This window comes from Oryctolagus cuniculus, chromosome 10, assembly GCF_051225735.1.
Source record: "Oryctolagus cuniculus isolate XC-2025 breed Fujian yellow rabbit chromosome 10, ASM5122573v1, whole genome shotgun sequence".
Taxonomy (NCBI): domain Eukaryota; kingdom Metazoa; phylum Chordata; class Mammalia; order Lagomorpha; family Leporidae; genus Oryctolagus; species Oryctolagus cuniculus.
This window is the reverse complement of record NC_142876.1, coordinates 94,436,684-94,460,255: the sequence shown is the minus strand read 5'-3', so window position 1 is coordinate 94,460,255 and position 23,572 is coordinate 94,436,684. Positions and strand designations below refer to the sequence as shown.

The window sequence follows — 23,572 nt, the reverse complement described above, 5'->3', positions numbered from 1 at the left end:
ACAAAGGGGATCAGGGGATAACCCAGAAGCCCAAGCACTGAGAGACACAGACTCAGACCCACACTAATCAGCTGAAGGGCTGTTCACTTAGGAGAAACTCAGCAGAGTTAACAGAGGAAGGGGATAAGCGTGGGAGAGGGACAGGGCCTGCGAGAGAGTAGCAACAATGACTTGCTCTGCAGCCATGGCAGAGCGGCCCAACGGAGGGGAGAAAGAGCTGAAGGATTCCAGACAGTTCTCAAGTCATGGGACACGCACAGGAGACACCTGGGATTCTGGTCCACAGTTTTCTTCAAAACTCACGAAGCAAAGATAAAAAATACAGCCAAGCACAAGTATTCAGGACAAATAGGAAATGGCAGACCCAAGGTCACTGCTCAATGAAATGGACAGAATCTTGAAGGCACGACTTTTGTGGGCTTCAGTGGATTGTCAAATTGGGCCCAAGGCCTTGAACAAAACTGTTTTCACCCTAAAAGATAAACCTCATCAGTAGTTTCAGAAAAAGAATAACCACAACCACTTGTGTACTGAAAAACTATCTTAGTAGCTAACATTTACTGCTCAGCTAACTAATTAGGACATAAGTGATTGTTCACTGAGGCCAAGGCAGGAAACCAAGCACTGTAAACACTGTCCTGTAAGTCTTTACAATAATTCTATCAAGCAACTAGTGGTGTCCTGCAGCATGTACCCATGAGTAATAAAAGCAAAACCTGGAGAGGTTAAAGCACCTGCCCATGGTGACAAAGTCTGAGCGACAGGCTGAGGTCAGAAGGAGGTCCCTTACTGCAGGGCTCTTGTTCTAGGCCAGGGGTGAGCAAACATTTTCTGGGAAGGGTCAGAGAGTAAATACCTTTGGCTCTGCAACCCTGGTGGACTCTGTGACAGTTACTCAACTTGGCCACTGCTGTGTGAGAGCAGCCACAGACAATGCACACACAGAGGGGCACAGCTGGGATGTGACAAAACTTTATTTATGGACTGGAAAATTGGAACTTGGTACAGTTTTCACATCATGGCCATCATTCAGATTTTGGTTTATTTCCCCGCAAGCATTTTAAAAAGTAACAGCCATTCTCAGCGGATGTGCTGGAACAAAACAGGTGGCCAGCTAGGCTTCGTGGACATGTGCAGCTTGCTGGCCCTGGCTGACACTGGCCTCCAGTTCACATCATGTGCTGGTTTCCTTAGGATGCCCACAGATGTTTGAGGAGAAAACCTGTGATAGCAGATCTGGGTGGGGAACGTGACTCAGGAATGCAACTGTGAGCGAAGAGCACCAGGAAGGGCACTAACTCCACCCGACCCCAGGTTGCAAGGAGAAAACACCTTTCTTCCTTTCAGTCCCCTCACTTGGGCTCTACTATTGAAACCATGAATGCAGGTCAAGCTGAAACCGGGGGAAGATCTGGGTAGGACAGGAATGTCCCCTCCAGCAACAAGAGGGCTTTTATGTAACCAGGAGCCCACCGTGCCCTTCTTACCTGCAGGGTTTGGCTGAAACGCTTTAACGGTGTGGTCTTCACGGGGGGGATGAGGTTTGCTAGTGACGTGACTCTGGACAGGGGTTTGACCCGTTTATTACTGGGTTCCTATGGAGTTAAAAAAAAAAAAAAAGAAGAAAGAAAAGGTCAAGGTCAATTTTGGGGACAATACAACTGCGCCATATAATCGCATCCAATTACGTGAGCTGCACACCGATGTGTGGAATGTAAACAGTGCCCTGTCTTGCTCCAGCTCTGGGAGAAGAGCTGGTTGAGCAGCCAGGGAGGGGGAAACAGCAGGGGATGATGGCAGCGGTGCTTTTGAGAGCGAGCACAGGAAAGGGGCAAGGGTATGCCCCTTATCTCTCACCCCCAGTATCTGCCAGATTCTAATTTGGAAGCTGCCACTTTGTAAAATCATTCTCCCTATCCCTTCTGCAGGGAAAATTAACTTCTGATTTCCCTTGTAATGACCTTGTCAGGCATTTGTCGTTGGTTGCTTCTGGTTTCATCTCTTTCCAAACCTTTGCACCAGACTGCCTCTTCTTTTACGCAATGACATTTCTACAGCACAGAGGTAGCAGTTTACTCAATTTCTTAAAAATCACAGTATTTTTAAAAAGAACTTCTATTTCTGGGCTCTTAAAAAAGCATTTCGTATCTACCGTGCACCTGGAATGCACAAACTCATATTTACAAACAGCCACCCAATAGCAAAGGAAAATGTATGGAGAAAAAACCCTGCCACAGACTTCAGCATCTATACTATTTATAATCACAAGTTTTGAAGATCATCTCCTCATAAATCCTCATTTACAGATCTGTGACTGACTCCCAACCAAGCTGACAACTGAAGCAAAGGACTTCGCTGATGAAAATGACACAAATAAAACCAACAGGCTACGGGGAAGAGGAGACGACAGACAGAACGTTCTACAGAGACAAAAAGAACAGTTACCCTTGCTTTCCTAAGTTCCATCTGACCTGGAGTAGATGATGGACAGCACATGAAGACCCCAAATTTCGATGGAAAAAGCCCAAGTCGCCAACTGTGACGGCAAACCTCAATCATTTCCACAGGGAGCCTGCAGCTGCTCATCTTTCCTTCTCAGCCATTGCTTTCCAAGTTTCCAGAGTGAAGCCAGAACTTCAGCTTCTCCAAGGCATCCCTGCAAGGTGCATAGCAGGTGCCTGGGAAAAATCTTTCCTGGATTTAGAATCCTGCTGAGATGTTATCTTGCCATTTTATGCCCTCGCTGGCTTCAGAAAGCAGATTTCTTTGAAACAGACTGTCTCCAAGCTTTCTGGCATTTTAAATGGATAAATTAAAAAACTTAAAAAAAAAAAAAAGGTTCAAAACAATCCCACGGTATGGGCAAGAACAACTTGACGATTTCTTGAAGCAAATATTTTTCCAAGACGAAGAATGAATCTAGAGGCTGCCAGGTACCTCTTTTGCTTCTGAGGATGCTAAGGTGAATGGGTAGCAGCAACCTCTCCAGCCCTGGGAAGGCTCACTGCCAAAATGCAACGGCTGAACCTCCCAACAGGAGAGGATGTGGTCCTTCAATGATGGGGGTGCAAAAGGCAGAGGTCCAAAAACCCTGCTTTCCAGGGGACAGTGCCCTTCAGGATGCTCCTTGCCCACGGCCCGGCTCCTGAGCATCTGTGCCCGGAGGAGGATTTTTAAAAATGTATTTTACGTCAGAGCTGCACCACTGGCGTACTGAACGTGCGCACGCACATGCGCGCACATGCATACACACACACACACTCTCACACTCACAGCCTCTTGAGCCTTGAGCAGCCCCTCAATTTCTCTAAATGGCTTCTGCTTTAGCTAGAAATGCCAGGGTTGTTATATCACTATCTTCGGTGGCACAAACTGCATTGCAGCAAGTAAGGAGACAGAGGACTCCCTGGGGGAAAAGGACTTAGTCCCAGATAATTCTGCCTGTATCTCAGAGCCCAGAGAATCTGGGTCTCATTTTTTAGGACAAAAGCTACTGGGTTACAGATTCCGTCTCAGAAGTGGGAAGTGGAAGGGAGAACAATTGGGTTCTTTTACTTTAAAAATGGGGAGGGAGCACGGTGCACTTGGCAGGACGGGGATGATCCAGCTCTGTGCCACTTGCTGTGTCATCTTTTCTAAGGCTCTGCTGACTCCGCCGCCCATTTTACATGACCCAGGCGGACAGGCACTTTCTGCACAGCTACAAGATGCAGATCCAGCCCCGCTGCGGCTGAGCGCTGTGCTACCACACGAGCTTGTAATTAAAACCACTTTCCTCAGGCATTGCCCATTTGGAGATGAACATCGGGCTACTCTCTGGTAATCTGACATTCCCGGGCTGTGAGTGTCTTTGCAGAAGTCATTGCTGCATGATTTAGTGCTATGGTCCAGCTGTGTTGGCAGGTGCACGTGCAACACCAGAACACTGACAGGTTATTCCAGCTATGGGGGAAGCTTTATGCTTGACCCACATGAGGGAAGCATGAATTATGGTGTTCTCCTTGAGGGCTTTTGTGAGAATAGGAGATTAAAAAAATTCTTGGCCTAATTTGATTTTTCTTTTCCATTTACTCAGTATGTCTCCAGCCACATTTTACTGCTGTCTAAAGAGAGCCCTCAGGGGAAATGTTTCCAGATTGTAGCTCAACAGCTCCACTGAGAACCAGCAAAGGCAATTCCGGGGATGCCTTCAGGCTTTGCAGGGAGGACAAAACACAACCTGCAGAGAAGCATCTTCTGACAACCTAAGCTGGGCAAAGTCTCCACTCAAACCAGGAACAAGCTGTCCTGTCAAGTGCAGACAACACCCTGCCACGTGATTTAAAGATGGGGCAAGATGGCAACTCACCAAAGAGTTGTTTTTTTTTTTTTTTTAAGACAATAAGTAGTCTGTGTAGTCAGTATTTTGTGAATAACAAGTTTTGTTCCAACTTTTCCAGGCATTCTAATTTTTTCATTTTTTTGTGTTATTGCACTGGTATATAGTCCTATATATTTATATATATAAATAATTACAAGCTGACAAAGTGGGTACACTAGTCTAATTCCTGGTTCCAAAATAATTATTAAGATTTCATCATTAAGTACTGTGTTTGCTAAGCATATGGAAGTCACCTTTTATCAAGTGTAGAAAGTCTCCTTCTGCACCAAGTCTACTGAGAATTTATCCTAGATTGGTATGGACTTTTGTCAAACATTTTTTTCCTCACCCATCAGAAGACAAGGAGGCGGAAAGTAAAGAAGGAAAAGGAAAAGAAAAAGAGGTGAGAGGAAAGAATAAAGAAAGGAAGGCAAAGAGGTGCTATGTTTTCATAAAGGAATAGATTCAGCAGTTTAAACTATGAACAAAAGGGAATAAAGCACTCCATGTGCTTTATTTTCATGAGTTTCTGCATTAAGTGGATTTAAATATTGTTTCTCTAAGGAATACAATGGTTTGTATGCCCTCCTCATTCTTCCCATCAACAGGTAAAAGTCAAAGCAGACTTATGTAAGAAAATTCTGATCATATCAATATAACAATTTTTAAGTACAATTTTTAAGTCCTTAAAAAGTCGTTCTGCTGAAACAGAAACAGCATACAGGAAGCGCCCATTCTCCCTGCACTTCAATTCTGCAGCCCGAGTGAGGGGCTGGGATTAGCAGGACATCACATCTGCAGCTGTCCTGAGACTCGACCTTCACTGAGCCACAGCACAGTCCAGGAGGGACTGGAAATGCAGCACAAGCACTCTGTGCAGGGCAGGGCAGTGTGGCTCTGAGCTGCTCTACTGCCGGCCAGGAGCAAAGGAGAGGTGGCAACTGACTGTGCCAGGAGGTAGCTGATGGAGTCACACCAAAGCCTCCCCGATGTTTGGAAGCATCAGGGAAGCCTTTGCAGGCTGCACTTGCAGGGTCCTCATAGGAACCCTGCTACATCGTGCTACAATCGCTACAGTGACTGAGAACCTCTGGTATAAATAACAACAACAACAAGCTAACAGTAGTCACAGGACCCAATACTGGTCACTTTATAGATATTAACTAATGTGCTCCTTCTAACATCTCTTCAAGGCAGCTCTTGTTATGATCCCCATTTTAGAGATGCACAAAGTGAGGCATGGAGTACTCAACTTCTTTAAAGTCATTCAGCTGAAAAAAAGGTGGCCAGGATTTAAACTCAAGAAGGCTGATTCCAAGCCGGCGCCGCGGCTCACTAGGCTAATCCTCCGCCTAGCGGCGCTGGCACACCGGGTTCTAGTCCCGGTCGGGGCGCCGGATTCTGTCCCGGTTGCCCCTCTTCCAGGCCAGCCCTCTGCTGTGGCCAGGGAGTGCAGTGGAGGATGGCCCAGGTGCTTGGGCCCTGCACCCCATGGGGAGACCAGGAAAAGCACCTGGCTCCTGGCTCCTGCCATTGGATCAGCGCGGTGCGCCGGCCGCAGCGCACCGGCCGCGGCGGCCATTGGAGGGTGAACCAACGGCAAAAGGAAGACCTTTCTCTCTGTCTCTCTCTCTCTCTCTCACTATCCACTCTGCCTGTCAAAAAAAAAAAAAAAAAAAAAAGGCTGATTCCAGAGTCCATGTCATACTACCAGGGCTTGGTTAATGCTTTGTGAGTGGCCAGACGCTTATATATTTTATATATATATATATATATATTTAATTTATTTGACAGGTAGAGTTAGACAGTGAGAGAGAGAGAGAGACAGAGAGAAAGGTCTTCCTTCCATTGGTTCACTCCCCAAATGGCCGCTACGGATGGCGCTGTGCTGATCCAAAGCCAGGAGCCACGTGCTTCTTCCTGGTTTCCCATTCGGGTGCAGGGGCCCAAGCACTTGGGCCATCCTCCACTGCCTTCCCAGGCCACAGCAGAGAGCTGGACTGGAAGAGGAGCAACCAGGACTAGAACCCAGCACCCATATGGGATGCCAGCACCGCAGGCGGAGGATTAACCAAGTGAGGCACTGGCCCCCAGACTCAAATATTTTATTGAGACTTTGTGGACTATCCAGCTTCTGTGACAAGTACCTGAAGACCTTCTGTTACCAACTCTAAACAATATGTAAATAAATGAGTATGGCTATGTTTCATTAGACCTTTATTTATGGACACTAAAATTAAAATTTCATATAATTTTCAAGTCACAAAACGTTATTCTTCTGGTTGTTGCTAACCATTAAAGAACACAGAAACTATTCTTATCCACTTGAGGATGAGAGGAAGTGTGCGATATGATACCTGTAGGCAAGAGCTCCCCGGCCACTCATGCCCCTGGCCAGAGGGCCTCAGCGCCAGCTTTTCTGCTGTGACACGTTTGAAGACAACAGGCCCAGGCACCCACCCTCTCATACTTTGTCACTGTCAGGCTCCAGCAGGTGGTATACACTTGATTTTCATACTCTTTCTGGAACTGGGCAAGCAGGGTCATCCCTTGGTAGGCAAGGGATATATCTGACTTACTTTTACTGTGAGTGTCCTATCCTAGCCTACTGCATTTTATTCTTCTGTGTTCTGAACAAATCTGCCAACTATAACATCAACTTTCCCTAATCATTAATAGATATGAATAAATGACATTAAAAAAAATAGGATGCCTGGGATCCACTTCAAAATAATCTGAGGTTGAGGAAAGGAGAAGATGGGAAGGAAATAGAACTGGTTGCAGGTTGGTAGATGTCAAAGCTGAGTGCCAGGCACAGGGTACTCTGCATGCAGTCCTGCCTATGGTTCATGTCAAAATTATCCATTTTTTAAAATTTTTTTTATTTTTATTTTTTACAGGCAGAGTGGACAGTGAGAGAGAGAGAGACAGAGAGAAAGGTCTTCCTTTGCCGTTGGTTCACCCTCCAATGGCCGCCGCGGCTGGCGCGCTGCAGCCGGCGCACCGCACTGATCCAAAGGCAGGAGGCAGGTGCTTCTCCTGGTCTCCCATGGGGTGCAGGGCCCAAGCACTTGGGCCATCCTCCACTGCACTCCCGGGCCACAGCAGAGAGCTGGCCTGGAAGAGGGGCAACCGGGACAGAATCCGGCGCCCCGACCGGGACTAGAACCTGGTGTGCTGGCACTGCTAGGCGGAGGATTAGCCTATTGAGCCGCGGTGCTGGCCAAAATTCTCCATATTAAACAGTTTTTTATTCCCCTTCCCTCCATCATGGACATAAAATAATTGTACAAATAGACAGGTGACCCAGGAGATTTCTGCTTCAACTGTTGGTGACGGCCTAGTGAGAAAAAAATACTCCAAAGACAGACATCACCCGGAATGGAAGGAACCTGGTGAAATGGAAAGTTAGTCCTAAATTTCACTAACTCTCCACTAATACGGACTGGACTAAAGAAAGGTCCACATGGCTGGGAAAATGGAAGATGGGAGAGCGAATTCACATTTCACGATGGACAAACCCATGGAGAGGCAGCAGCCTGGCTGCCTGGCCTCCTGGGGTCTTCTTTACTCTGTCAGCTGGTTCTTAATCCATTCTCATTAAGAGACCCATCCAGATCACTCAATTCCACTGGGTAACAATCCAGCAGAGCTCAATTCTGATGATTCTAGAAACACACAGAGGAAGCAGGGGGCCTGCAAGAACAGAATGCCCACACATAGAGTCCTCCATTCCCCTTGTATTCTAATTTATGAGTGTGCTTCGCTTTCCCCAACTCCATCTCCCCAGATTCTCATGCCCCTCTATGGATCTCCAATCAAGGCTACAGTTGCCTGGCCCTCACCACGTCCCTTCCTCAGGCTCACAAGGGCAGTTCACATCACTGTATGATTTATGCCTGTGATCCTCACCTTCAAATCTTGCAGGTCCCCACCCACTCTCTTGTGTTCTCAATGACTGACACCTCCTATTGCCAGGGTTGTCCCCACCCTCTCAGGGTCTCTCACTGACCCGCTTGCCAATTTTCCCCCCTCCCCCTGCCTCCTTTCATGCCACAAGCTTTACTTCCAACAACCCCACTCCTCTGCTTTTGGGGGCACCTGATGGCTGCTTTGTCTCTTGTCCATCAAAGAACTCCTACAGACTTCCCCTCCCCTATTAATGTTTTTCTAAGAAAATGGTTGAAAATGAGTCATGCTGTTTTACAGATGTATCTGTTTTGGTCAGGCTCTCAGATTTGCTAATTGGGTAGATTTATAGAAGACTTGGAAAAATAGTACAGAGTAAGGGCTGCCATTGTGGCACAGCAGGTTAAGCCTGTGTGATGCCAACATCCCATATGAGTACCAATTCAAGTCCTGATTGCTCCATTTCTTCACTTTTTTTTTTTTTTAAGACGTATTTGTTTATTTGAAAGTCAGTTACAGATGGGGGGGGGTAATCTTCCATCTACTTGTTTACTCCCCAAATGGCTACAACTGTCAGGGCTGGACCAGGCCGAAGCCAGGAGCCAGGAGCTTCTTCTGGGTCTCTCACATGGGTGGCAGGGGCTCAAACATTTGGGCCATCTTTTGCTAATTTTTCCAGGCCATCGGCACCAAGCTAGATTGGAAGCAGATTAGTCGAGACGTGAACTGGTGCCCAAATGGGATACCAGCGTTGCAGGTGGTGGCTCTACCCACCACGCTACAATGCCACCCCTGCTCCATTTCTGATCTAGCTCCCTGCTAATGTGCTTGTGAAAGCAACCAAAGACAGCCCAAGTACTTGGATCCCTGCCACACACATGGGAGATCTAGATGGTACTTCAGATTCCTGGTTACTGCTTGGCATGGCCCCAGCATTTGAGGCCATCTGGGGAGTGAACCAGTGGATGCAAGATCTCTTTCTCTCTCTCTAACTCTGCCTTTCAAATAAATAAATAAATCTTTTTAAACAACAGTACAGAATGTTCCCACACACCCTTTCCCCCACTTCCTCTATTATTAACACCTTACATAACCATGGTACATTTATCAAAACTAAGAAATAAACACTGGCATAAAACAACAAACTGAACCAGGACAGCAGCTATTGGGATCTCACCAGGAAACATGCTCTGTCGACACCAAGATTTCAAACTTGAGGCTCCAAACAGTAACACAATGAATTTCTGTTGTTTTAAACCACCTAGGTTATTAACACTTTGGTACAGCAGCTATAGGGAGCTAACTAACACACACGTGGTGACTACTGGATTTCTCTGCTGTGAAGTCACCACTATTTTCTTTGTAACTGATGCATACATTGGAGGAGATGCTTTCTGACCTCGTGCATCCTTCTAAACCCAATGCAGGAACGGTTTCTTCTCTATGGGCAAAGGGCCTCCATTGAAGTGCACAGGTGTCACCCTTGGGGGAACATCCCCTGGCTGGGCAGGGAGAACCAGAAGGTTGATCCAGACAGAGAACCCACGAGCTCAGTGCTGGCTGGGGCTGGCAAGGGAGCAGGGCAGGTGAGGTGGTCAGCAGGCAGGGCATGGTGGCCACTGCATGCACACAGGGTACACAGGCAATCACGAGAAGCCTCCCGAGAGGTGCTGAGCGACAGAGGCATGGGGCTGTGGGCACGGGACAGGGACTTCCTGTGGCCCATGAAGGACGAAGATCTTCCTATTTTCAGGAAATAGAAAAGGAGAATAATGAAGGGATTCTTTCCTATTTCAAAATTTCCATTAAATTTTTTTTCCTGTCCTTTTCCCTGGCACAGAGATAACTGATTTGGTGTCATCTGTTACCAGAAATAAAAGGTAAATAATAAGACCCAAATTCCAATGGAAACCTGCCTTCCTGGAAGAGGCCACACACGTTGCAGAAATCCCGGCTTCTAATCTGTGAAGTGACCTCAGAACTATCATTTCCTTCTACAGACACTTCTCAGTGATTTCAACAACGGACCCAGAGGCTACGCGAGACTTTAACAAGTCACCTACATACCTCTGTTTTGGCTCATCACAAACCTGGAGGCCACACCCTTGTGTCTGTCTTCCCCCAGCAGCGAGTTTGGCCCCTGGCTACCTGGTACAAGGCACTAAGGGGAGATGTGATTTTTTTTTTTTTTTTTTATTTTTGATAGGCAGAGTGGACAGTGAGAGAGAGAGACAGAGAGAGAAAGGTCTTCCTTTTGCCGTTGGTTCACCCTCCAATGGCCGCCGCTGCAGCCGGCGCACCGCGCTGATCCGATGGCAGGATCCAGGATCCAGGTGCTTTTCCTGGTTTCCCATGGGGTGCAGGGCCCAAGCACCTGGGCCATCCTCCACTGCACTCCCTGGCCATAGCAGAGAGCTGGCCTGGAAGAGGGGCAACCGGGACAGAATCCGGCGCCCCGACCGGGACTAGAACCCGGTATGCCGGCGCCGCAAGGTGGAGGATTAGCCTATTGAGCCACGGCGCCGGCTCGAGATGTGATTTCCTCTGAAGAAATGGCTCATGACCCTCCTCCAGAATCAGGTGCTATGAGAAGATCTGCCAGTTCCCATCTTGAAATGCAAAAACCAAATGCTGGGGTTTGTTTTTGCTCATGCAGGGGTGGGGAGAGCATCCTGAGTTAGTGCAGCTGCTATGCCTAGGCTGCAGACAGGCTGTGGGATTGTTGAAGCTCTGACAATTTCTCCAGCTTTCCCTCAAGGAAGGTCTAATGGAGACATCACAAGACATTTGGGGCAAATCCACAAGTATAACCATCAACTCTCAGGGCTGTAAAACTGAACCCATGAGGGCTGGACAGAGATTTATTCCTTGTTGATCAGCGAAATGTCTTAGCCTGAGTAAGTCAGCACCTCTGGCTTCTGGGTCAAAGTCTGCAGGTAAGGCAGCTGCTGTAGGGGGCGCTCTGGTCATGGGAGAGGTTCCAGGAGAACACTTGGCCCAACTCAGCCGGTGCTGGCTTAAGCCTCTGAAACCACACTCACACAGCTTCCCATAGGATGCAAGTAAGGATCAGGGGCAGAAGTCACATGTGTGACCATTTCTGGGGTTCTCCTGGCTTCATTTCATCCAGGTCTCTTCTGCTTCTTTCAAGACCAAAACTCACGCTGGCAAAACACTATGGCTCTCCAGTGTTCACATACACTGAATGGCAAAAATGAAGAGAAGCCAGGGCCTGGGACAGGCCAGGTGGATTGCACCCACTACACCCTGGAGAAACAATGAACTGGACTGCAAACACCGGGAGGGAAGATGAATGTCCACAGCACACAGTTCTGGGTCTGAAGGAAGAAGTCAGCAACTTAACTACATTTATCCTGCCCATTATCACTGGATTTTCACTCCCATGTTGGACAAGGAACCTGTCCTACTTGCCTGCTATGGGGAAACACATTTTTACTGAGTGAAGGGTTTGTGAGCTGGTGGGGAGGTGGGGGCGGGAAGGAACCTTGGAAAATAATTCAGTAAAATATGGGACTCTGAAGCTGGCAATGGCCTAGGTTATGAACATAATCTCTTAACAGTGCCAGTAAAATAAAACAGAACCACTGTTTCAGACTATGTATTTTTGGCTATGGTTTCACTCCTCAATTACTTTCAAATTTATTCGTTTTAGTCAACATCATAAGGGTAAGTCAACATTTGTTCTGGCAGCAAGCCCAAATTTGTTATTTTATTAGTCTGCTACTGGTTAAATTGGCCCAAGATTAAACACTTCTAATAAATAGCCCTAAAATACTGGAGTTTAGCAGAAAGCCACATTCGGGTTCTTTTACACAGGATGTTACTATTACTTAACCTTGGACTGAAGCAGAAACACACACCCACACCCTGGATGAGTTCTTTTAGCAAATGCCAGCCCCCACTGCCTGAAACTTCTCTTGGTCATGCCCAGACATGGTGCTATAGACCTTCAGAGAAAAGAGGAAGTCAAATATTTCGCTCTGTCTGTCTGTGGTCCCTGGCTCCACATCTGGCCTCTGAACTGCATGCAAAGCTCTGACTCTGTCGAGGCAGAACGGACCAGGTGCTCAGAGCTGATGTACTTCAAGAGTCTGACCTCCTGAACAAGCAGGAGGGCTGCCAGCAGGCATCTCCCTGGGGTCCTTACGGGAAGGCCAACCTGAGGCCCAGCAGAACAGGTTTTCTTACCCTTGGACTCAGGTTATGCATTCGTGGTCCGAACGCCACAGGAGTGATGTGCCCACCATGCCACAGCCTTCCCCAGTGCTGGGAAATGGGGTCACAGCCTGGTTGGAAGGTGGCAACCACGAGGTAGCAACAGGGCCTGGTTCCATCCACAGGGCCCAGAAGGAGTCTATGGCTCTGGGCCTTCACAGTCATTTCCTGACTTGTTGGGAACTCTTAGGTGGGATAAAAGTTCTTCATTTGTTGATCTCTGTCCAAGGGATTCCCTGGCTCTTCCTTGGGCTGAGTCAGAGGGGAAAGAGGAGAAGGATGCCTCTGGGATTTCATTCCTGCTCCTGGGCTCTGGAAGAAGGAATGGAAAAACCTCAAGAGTACTTTGAGGACATTTTCTGGTCTCCCTCTGAGCTTAGGAATGAGCAAAAAGCCTCTGCAGCGGTTTGACAGTTCTTACAACTCAGGCCCAAAGAATGTATTGATTCTTTGCAAAGGATCTAAGGGTAAAATATGAGCCAATTCTTCAGGCAGGAGTGCAACACCCTATGACCTTGGGCCCACAATGTAACTTCCAGGGATTTTTTCCCTCTTCTGCGAATTGGAGCTGATGCTCCCACTGCCTCACAGGGTTGTGGGAGGATCACATGAGATGATGTACACTGTGTGCTTGGCACAGGCCTGCTCCACACGAAGCCCACAGCCAGTGTGAAGTCACTGCTCTCATTTCTAACATCCAGAGAGAGGAGTGGTGTCTCCCCCAGCCTGCTCTCCTGCCATCCTCCATTCTCCTGCGGCAAAGCTGGAGCTCCACGTCACCTGCCACAGTCACATACCTCCCCCAGGCTCTGGCTGTGGAGGCCGCTATGAGACCATGTGTTTTGATTCCACATTCCTGTCTCCTCTTTCTTCCTGCAGCTTTATCATCTGCTTAGTCAAGCTCTCTGGCTGCACAGGGCAGAACAGGCTGTGGCTTGGCCAGATCCAACGTTGTACCGAAGAAGAGGTGAAATCCCAAGACGAGGACCCGCATGTGGGGAGGGAGCCCAAAGAAGGGTCTTGAGCCTGCAGGTGACTCTCTTCCCTACAACACTGCTGCGTTATGGCCTGAAAGAGCTGATCTCCAGTCTTGCCAGTTCCCCAATATTGTCTGGGACTAAGACAATCACAGGAACTCCATGCATTGAACCTGTCAGATGCGCGAGGTTGAAATTTTCACTAAGATAATGTTATTACCTCTGGCTTCCAGAAAGGATGACACAGAGCCACAGCCATGTCCTCTCTCTCTCTCTTCCGCACCTGTCACCTTCTGAAACTCAGCATTATCTTTGCTTTCCAGAAAAGGAAAAAACAGTGCAGAGATGAAAAGGGACACACTGATCTTAATCTCAATGTCTCAGAGAAAGGACAGACTGTTCCAGCTGAATCGCCTCTACCAAGCACATCTCAGGTGACTAAGGCCAATGGCCGGGTCAGCCATCTGATGGGGCCAGGCCTGGGGGTCCCGCATTGGGTTGCTGGGTGAAGGCTTCAGGGGCATCTGACCAAGATCACCAGGTCTGCAGCAGCACTTGACAGAGCCCCTTCTGCTGCCCAGTTTCTATTTGTGACACGAACAATGATTATCAGACAGACAAGCTTTGCAAAGATGTGAACTCCAGAGAGAAACATAAGATACCTTCCTGTCACTCCCTAGCTGTCTCTCCAAGCACAGACTACCCCTCCCAATGTCAGCAGCACACGCCAACACTTAGACACAGGGAGCAAAGCACTTGAGTGTCTCAGAACATTCTGCTTCCAACCGAGAACAGAATTCACCAAAACCTGAAGATGGCACTGGTTGGGATGGGAACACATTTTTAAAAAATTTTAAACTACTGGCTTTCAACTAACACATTACCACCCACTGAGCAATGGTACTGCAGAAAAATAAGGTACAAGGCATGCTGTTCAGGAAACCGTGATGTAGGAACTCCATCATGCAGTCCATATGGCCTTTCTGTTGCCCCCACATATCTGAAATGAGCATAGAACTTCAAAATGTTATTCCCTGGGAGGGTGTGTATGTGTGTGTGTGTGCATGTGCTCATGCATGCAGAACACAAGGCCAACTTTATTTGTTGAAACAATTGTCATTCTGTAGTGAATTTTAATGGCAGGAACTGAAAAAACTGCCCACTAACCGTGGATTTTTCCAAAGGCTCATGGCAAACACTGGCTGTCAGTGCTATACATTTGCAATCTTGAAACATAGTGATTATGTGTTATTTCTAACTCCCAGCAATTAATATGCTCCCACATGTATCATTAGCTACAGTCTATTAAAATTCAGAAGGCTGTGAATATGACAGAAGAAGGCAAGGAGCCCCAGAGATACAGCTCTGCTCTCCACTCTCAGCCCCTTTCAATTACAAGGCAATCGTGGGGAATGGAGACACACTAGCAGGTGACTTAAAAAAGCAAAATATAAACCTGTGATTTGACGGCTGGGTGTGTAAAAACTGTTAGCTTAGCCATGGGAGAGGTAACTGGTAAGAAGTGCCAACAAAAGTTTCCAGAGGGGTGGGTGCTGTGGGGCAATGGGTTAAGCTGCCGGATGCCTACATCCTATATCAGAGTGCAGGCTTGAGTCCAGGCTACTCTGCATCTGACCCAGCTCCCTGTTAATATGTCTGGGAAGTAGCAGATGATGGCTCAAGTACTTGAGTCCCTGCCACCCACATGGGAAACCTGGATCGAGTTCCTGGCTCCTGGCATTGGTCTGGCCCACCTCTGGCTCTTGTGGCCATTTGAGGAGTAAACCAGTGGATGGAGGACCTGTCTTTCCTCTTCTAACATTCTTTCGAATATTTTATATATATGCTTATATATACATATAAAAATGTATGCACACACACATACACACACACACACATATACCAAAAAGTTTCCAGAAGACAAGGGGAGCTTTGATGTAAAAGAAACACAGTGTTTATTCCTCAGGTAGAGTGAGGGGTGGTGAAGCTCTTCCGTGATTTCCACTGTGGACCAATGACAGAGGGGAGGGTTCCTTTAGAAGACTGCTGGGGGTTTAACCTGCAGAATAATTTCCCTGCGAAAGGAGGCAGAAGGAGCGAAGGTTCATTGACCAACCATGAACGCCTTCCTCTATCACCTTTAGGAGTTACAATTGAGGGTTGGGGTGGGGTAGGTATGCCCAAGCTCACAGAGCAAGGCTGTGCAGAGGGGAACAGGAGCCACCTGACCCGGCCACACCATGGTGAGTGGCTGGTAACTAAACTCAGTGCTGCCTCCTCACTGATTCAAGCGATTTTGTAGAAATCCAGAAGCTCTCCCGACACTGACCCAGGTGTGAGTGTTCCCACTGTGACGTGAGATGTGAACCACAGGACCCCTGGGGGAGGGGAGAAGGAGGCAGCAAGAGCTGTGGAGTCAGCCAGAGTCACCCAGGCCTGATGCTGGCACACATGCTTTCATCTGCTCCATAGAGCGTCCCCCATTTTATGCTCCATTCTATAGAAGAGGAAGCAGGTGTTCTGAGAAGTGAAACGACTTGCTCCAAGTCGTAACAGTAATTGACTGGCAGAGCTGAAATGTGAGTTCAAACCCACCTGACTTAAAAGCCCTCCCTGCCACCCCCACACTGGCTTCCTGGGACACAAAACTTAATAACAACATAAGAGCAGTCGGCAGGCTGACGCTAGGCATGGCTGTGCCCAAGTGCTTCCCGTGTATCATGTCTTCGAGTTCACTCAAGTGAGTGCTATTAATGCTCCCATCTCAGAAAGCAGGCAACTTGGGCTCAGAGGGTTTAACAATCTTGCCTGAGATCGCATGCCAGAACAGAGCCCAAGCCTACGGGGTTCTCAAGCATAGCACTGTTAACTTCCTAAACCTGGTGGAGTCCTGAAAGAAACAGAGTACAGAGGTGGAAGGGAGGTGGAGACTGAAGCAGGAAGTTGAAAAGTTGAAGCCATGAATTAAACTAGCAAGGCCTATCTGGATTAAGCAGCTCCTCTCACCAGTATGGTAAAGAACCTCTCTCAGGCACCTGCTAGTGTGCCTCCAGCAGCCACTGCCCTTACCTTGGGCCACAGCTAGGGAGGGGTGGGAAGCTTCCAACCCCTGGTGGGCTCACTGGATGGCCACCACCCCAGTGACAGCACCTGCTTCCCACCCCCTTTCTCCTGCATTGTTAGCTTTGCTAACAACAGGATCAAAGTCAAGTAGAAGTTCCTTGAGGGCAGAAAGCATACCTTTTCCTTGTTTAAACCTAGGCGGGGAGTGTGTTAGGGCTCAATAAACATTTACTGACTCTTCAAGAGCAGCAGGGGTCATTTTTCAGTTATCTGACTTTTCACCAGCTCCACTCTATTATACTGTGGAGCTTCCCCACATTTCAAATAAAAGACCTATCTACAACCAAGGAACGCACCCTGCTAACAGAATGGGGTGTTGAGAACTCAAAGCATCCTAATCCATCCTCACCTGCTTGCTTGGTTCTGTCTGTGGTCAGTGCTTGGCTAAGATTGCCAGTGATGAGTGGCAGGTGAGAGCTGACCCCAGGGAGGACATACTCCTCCTGGTACAGCCAGGGCAGCTCTCTACTCGCAGCCCTTCCCCCATTTGAAAGTCATCCTGGCAACAACCAGGAAACCGCACCAGATTTTTTGAATTCTCTCTGGCAGGAATGAATGCGAAGCTTGCCAGTGTGCTTAGACCATCTTTGATTTAGGAGAAAAACATAAAATGCCCAAGGCCAACTTGGAGTGAGCTCTGGGAAGGCCCCTTAAAAGCAAGATTCTAGGGGCTGGCACTGTGGCATAGTGGGGAAAGCTGCCACCTGCAGTGCCAGCATCCCATATGGATGCCCAGCCCCGGCTGTTGCGGCCATTTTGGGAGTGAACCAGAAGACGCAAGATTTCTCTGTCTCTGCTTCTCTCTCTCTCTGTAACTCTGCCTTTCAAATAAAATAAATAGATCTTTTAAAAAAAAAAACCTTAAAAAAAATGAAGGTTCTATTCAACTGGGACTCACTCGAATTACATGCTGCTACTGGTGACAAACTGTTGACCACCTGTTCTGGGACAGCCCTTCGTATGTCCACTTCATTGTTACAATTCCCTTGGAAAGCCACATTGTGTAGATGAAGACACAGAGGCTTAGAGGATGAGTTTCTGGCCCAAAGTCTCTCAGCTCAGTCTGACCTCCAAATCCAAGCTCCTATACTCCATGACTGCCTCCAATTAAAATGTAAATTTGCCCAATCCTTCCCCCTAGCAGAAATGAGGAAAAGAAAGAAAACGGGTTAAATCATTTTAGCTGGCACTTGGGACGTTCTTTGAAGCTATTTTCTTTCATTTTAATTTTTATTATTTTATTTAGAGCTCCCATTGCTTGATTAATTGCTCAAATACTCACAACAGCTGGACCATGACTGAAGCTGGGAGCCAGGAACTCAACCCACATCTACCATGCGGGGATCCAATCACTTTAGCCATCACCACTGCCTCTCAAGTGGCACGTTAGCAGGAAGCTAGAGTCAGCAGCCACAGTCAGGCAACCAACCCAAGGGTGGGACATGGGGTTTCCAATCTGTGTCTTAACTACTATGCTAATCACCTGCCCATCTTTGAAGTTAAAAAAAAAAAATTTCTGTTCGTAGGGCAGAAATCTAACGTTATATTTTTAGTTGGCTGACATGTAGTCCAAAACTGTTTTCTATGACAAATCAAAAGAAATGTTTACCTATTTAACAGTCTTTCTGAAATCTGGCTCCTCTGTTCAGTGTTTAAAAGCTTTAGTCTGCAGGTGCCTAAGCCCAAACATAGGAACTTACGAGTAACTCCTAAAAGAATTTTAACCTTATAGGACAGGAGCCCTTCGAACATGCCTGCTGCACTGTTTCCAAACTCTGGGTTCTACCTGGACAACTGTCTTGCCATATGTCCATATCATGTGAACTACTATGTACTTACATGTTTCCTCAAATTACTCAGTTTTACCTAGGTAGACATAAAAATAAACTGCATTGCCCCTTTAAATGGAAAATCTGTATCACCAGCCAGAAACAGAAACCAGTTTTTAAAAATGAAACTTTTAAATTTCTTGTTGGATATCATTGCATACGTGAAGCTTCTAAGCCTGAGGTCTGCACTTAGAAAAAAAGAGAAATCATCAAGGGATACAGTTCCAAAATGAGGCTCAACAGAATCAGAAGGATATGCGGTGAACTTAAAAGAAAAAGTGGGGGCTGGCACTGCAATGTAGAAGGTTAAGCCACCCTCTGCAGCACCAGCATCCCATATGGGAGCTGGTTTGGAAGTGGAGCAGCTAGGACTTAAATGCTAACGCACCTGGGAAAGCAGCAGAGGATGGCCCAAGTGCTTGGGTCCCTGTATCCATGTGGAGGACCTGAAAGAAGCTCCTGGTTCCTAGCTCCTGGCTTCTGGATGGGCCCAGCTCCAGCCACGGCTGCCATCTGGGGAATGAACCTGCAGATGGAAGACTTCTCTTCAGCCCTCTCTCTGTCTCTCCCTCTCTCTCTGTCATTTGGCCTTTCAAATAAATAAATAAATAAATCTTTTTTAAAAAGGAAAGTGATTAAAAATCACTTTGTGACTTGTTTTTGTATCGTCTGTGTTGCCACAAGTGGTCTGAAACCATTCTCTCAGAGTGATGATCTAATCTTGTCCTCTCCAGCCAGAAACAGACTGAGGTCCTAAGAAGCTGAGCTTTTGTGTGTCCTGTCCCCAGCTAGGTAGGAAGCTCTTCTAAGAACCAGAGATAGACGCTGCCTTACAATTTTTTGTTCATTTGTTTTTCTTTATTTGAAACCCAGACACAGAGAGATCTGCCATCCATTGGTTCACTTCCTAGATGCCTGCAACAGCCAGAGCTGGGCTGGGTCAGGTTGAAGCCAGGAATCCAGAACTCAGACCAGGTCTCCTGAAGGACCCAAGTACTTGGGCCTCACCTGCTGCCTCCACACTGTGCAATAGCAGGAAGCTGGAACTGGACATGGAGGCTGAACTGCAATCCAGGCACTGTGATTTGAGATGCAAACAGTGTCTTAACCCAGCAGGTGTCTGAGCCAATGTGTCAAACGCCTGCCCCTAGATGCTGCATTTAAGAGACTTCCAAGGCATGCTCGCATTCCTCGATGGCGACGTCAAAACCAAGTTCACTTTCCTAGGACCCTAGAGCCTGGGCACAGAGCATTCAGAGACAAGAGAAAACAAGGTGTCCCTTCAGATGCTGACAAGCCACCACTCAACAGCTGAAGTGGAAAGAGCTGCTGCTTCACCATGCACCTGTGGCTTTCGCTGAAGCCACTATCAGTTTTTCCCTCTTCTAAAAGTTGATTTCCTTCTTCACAGTCAGTGGTTTCCGACCCCTCTGCGAGACCACACCCAGAAGCACACAAGACGATCACCAGCCAGCAAGCAGGAAGGCTGATGCGATGTGTAAAAATGAACCAAGACCGAGGAAACCCAACAGGATATTGACCAGCCACCCACACCCCTCCCCAGCCTGTGTGAAGGCAAAAATTCAGAACAGTCCTCACCAGGGACTTCTAGTTATCACCTCTGTATCTGCCCGGGGTCATTCTTGACAAGCCTGCCTCACTCGGGGATTAGGAAATGCTAGCATGTCAACATAAGTAGCACACGGAGAGAGCACATGGCCCGGGCCTTGTGTCCAGGCCTGAAGCTCATCCGTCATCAGCCTGGCTCGCTCTCTCTTCACCCACTAGCTTGCATCCTTCTGTCTTCTATGGCTTCTTCCTCCAGAAAGAGTCTAGACTTCCAAACAATGGCAAGTGCTAACCATTCATGTTTATATTTTTTTCGAGACCCTGCCACGAGTCCTCGGTTTTATTTAATTAGGTCAGGGTGACTGTGGATGAGTCCCCTCAGGAAAGGCCGTATTTCTACTTACTCTTTGTCACCCTCGGTGCACACATTACGTCTGCAGAGTTCCTAAGGACACAACTTTAAGATGTGTCCCTACCTGTATGGAGCTCCATGTCTACTCACTCTTTGCAGGCTTTCTGCTTCCCCCAACAGTGATCTCCTATCAAATACAGAAGAAGGCCTGGAGCTTAGATCTTCCAGAGGGCAGGCCGCAGAAAAGGCTCTCCAGCTCGCTGGCCTGAAGACAAGGTCACTGAGTGTGGTGTTCTGACTAAAATTAATTAATGAATTAATTAATATTATTTGAAAGGCAGAGAGACAGATTATATATAGTATATTATATATACATATGTATATATGTGTATTATATATATAATATATATATATATATATATAGAGAGAGAGAGAGAGAGAGAGAGAGAGAGAGAAAGATTTGTTTGTTCACTTCCCAAACACCCACAACAGCCAGATTTGGGTCAGACTGAAGCCAGAGCCCAAACTTAATCCCGTCTCACAGTGGGTTGCAGGGACCTCCCAGAGTGTGCACTAGCAGAAAGCTGGAATAGGAAGAGCTAGGACTTGAACCCAAACATTCTGAAACGGGATGCAGGTTAACCTTAATCGTTGTGCCAAATGCCCGTTGCTGGCTAACTTTAGCAGGGCTCACTTTGAACACCCCCAAACAGTGCTGCTTACAGCTGGCTTAAGGGAACATCCTGACATGCCAAGAGCTCCAGATTGGCCCTGTCTTGTAATCTCTCTCAATCTCTGTTTCCTCAGTAGACAAACAAAAAGAACAGTCCCTGTCTTGCCCAGCTCCTTCCCTTGGTGCAAGATCCAAAGGAGATAACTCATGTGAAATACCCGACTGCTATGTGGATGCAGGGTGGCAGGCGATGAATGTAGATGAATGTAGCGTGCAGGAGGAAGGAGGGCCTGCTCTGAATGCCATCTCCCTTCTCCCACTTCATTGCATCGCATTTGCATAGATACAGTTTTAAACTGGTTACATGATAACAAAATTATGTTCAATGTTGTTCCTTTTAATGTTTCCTAGGCACACGAGCGTAATTCTGTCTGCTAGTGGGTAATGGCTGCAGACGATGCCATTGGCCCCTGTGCCACAGGCCATGGAGCTAGTCCCCTCTGCTCCAATTAAGGCACAGAGAGGTTGTTGGCTTTTCTGGATATTACAAATAAGCAGGAAAGGATGCTAGACTAGAATCACACAACCAGACTTCAAGCCCAGCTATGCCATTCTTAGCTGTGTGACACTGGACAAATCACTGGCCTCTCTGACCCTTGGTATCCTCCTCTTTAAAAATGAGGATTATTATACTCAACTCAGGTGAGTCAAAGAATATGCAAATTTTTGGATACCTATAAAATGCACAGCTATAAAGCATGAACATTACTACAAATGATGTCCCTATGAACAACTTTGGACACACATCTTTTCCCCTCAAAAGCTAGAACACCGAGTCCCAAGGTATGAAACTTTTTTGTCTTTCAACATGCTCAAGATACACTATTTTGTGACATCTGCAGCATCGAGTTTTATCATGTCTATCAAATAGTTAGAACATAAGCTAGGTATTAAACAGTATCGTATCATTGTTAGCCTTTTTCATTTCTATAATTCCTATTAAAGTGAACATTTTAGGCCGGCACTGTGGCTCACTTGGCTAATCCTCCACCTGCGGTGCTGGCACCCCGGGTTCCAGTCCCGGTTGGGGCACCAGGTACTAGTCCTGGTTGCTCCTCTTCCAGTCCAGCTCTCTGCTGTGGCCCGTGAGTGCAGTGGAGGATGGCCCAAGTGCTTGGGCGCCTGCACCTGTGTGGGAGACCAGGAAGAAGCATCTGGTTCCTGGCTTCGGATCGGCGCAGCGCCGGCCATAGTGGCCATTTGGGGGGTGAACTAATGGAAGGAAGACCTTTCTTTCTCTCTCTCTCTCTCTCTCACTAACTCTGCCTGTCAAAAAAAAAAAAAAAAAAAGTGAACATTTTAAATAATCTTTACTTTCACAGTTCCTGATGTGTGAACTGCTTATTAGTACAGTTGCCCATCTGTTGATTGAAAGCTTCTATATTCTTTTACATATGCTATTAAATATTTATATAATACTTATAAAGATTTTAATCTTTAGTCATCATCTTAATTTCAAAAATCTTTTCCATTTATTAGTCTACTTCTCTGGTCAAAGACAGCATATGGAACATAAAGAAATCTTGTTTGTTGATAAAGCACCACAGAGTGTCTGGGTTGATCAATAATCAAGATTTCCAGGCCACTGGGGTGTTGAGAAGAAGTTGATGAAGATGGGAAAGACAGAGGACACGTCGCATGTGGAAAGATGGAGGAAGGAGGAAAGTCTAGCCAGGAGAAAGCCACTGGAAGAAGAGGCAGGGAGCGCATGCATATGTGGGGTGGGGGAGAGAGCAGTTCTCAAATACGGCAGGGGAAGACACATGAGAAGGTATTGGGGGATGACACACAGCTCCAGAAAGCAGTGTAACAATGCAGAAAGGATTTGCTCATGAGCCATACTGAACAAAATCAGAGTGCACAGCCTGAGAAGGTCAGGGGCTCTGTCCCCAGAGATGTTCAGACAGAATGAGGAGCTCCAACAGCAAGAACCGGGCTCCATGTCTTCTACGGCCTTTCCCACTCTGAGGTTCTCTTGTGCCATGACCCTGGGTCATTTCCTGAAGGCTGCTTTTGTTTATTTGTTTCATAAATCCCCAAGAGGGAAAAAATAAATAGATAAAAAGCCTGTTTCATAACTCTCTTCCTCCTCATCTTAACTAGCCAGAAAGAAAGAAAGAAGGAAAAAGGTATAAGGATTTCACTGTTAAGGTTTCTGGTTCGGCTCCAGGTAACTGAAGTTTACTAATACCTGGGGCTGCCTTCTTGGAAATGGACGCAACGCCTCCAACACCGGTGGTTCTAGACTTGCTAAGAACCACTCCTTGCCCAGCCAGTCGAAGGCTCTGAAGCCCTTCATGATTCACTCACAACACAATCTGCTCTTAGCTAGTAACTGGTGTCAATTTATTAAAAAAAAATGAAAGGCCTTGGCCTTCACTCCTGACAATCCATGAGCCAACACCGCAAGAATAAATGGCAAAGCAATCGCGGCAATTTCCTCATTTCATGTGTGACCTCCGCCCGTTACTGCCGCTGACAAAT

The 23,572-nt window shown here is 47.1% G+C and overlaps 1 protein-coding gene across 5 annotated transcripts in view; it reads right to left on the bottom strand.

Annotated features, from left to right (window-relative positions):
- The window catches only part of ARHGEF3 (Rho guanine nucleotide exchange factor 3), a 336,416-nt gene that overhangs the window by 45,746 nt on the left and 267,098 nt on the right, over positions 1-23,572 (bottom strand). For 4 of the 5 annotated variants that reach the window (XM_008260822.5, XM_008260823.5, XM_008260826.5 and 1 more), the window contains one exon: positions 1,488-1,595. In XM_008260822.5, the coding sequence (XP_008259044.1) occupies positions 1,488-1,595 (108 nt within the window). Of the gene's footprint in view, positions 1-1,487; positions 1,596-2,445; positions 2,732-23,572 lie in introns of those variants that run through there. The other variant, XM_008260825.5, reaches the window with a different exon arrangement.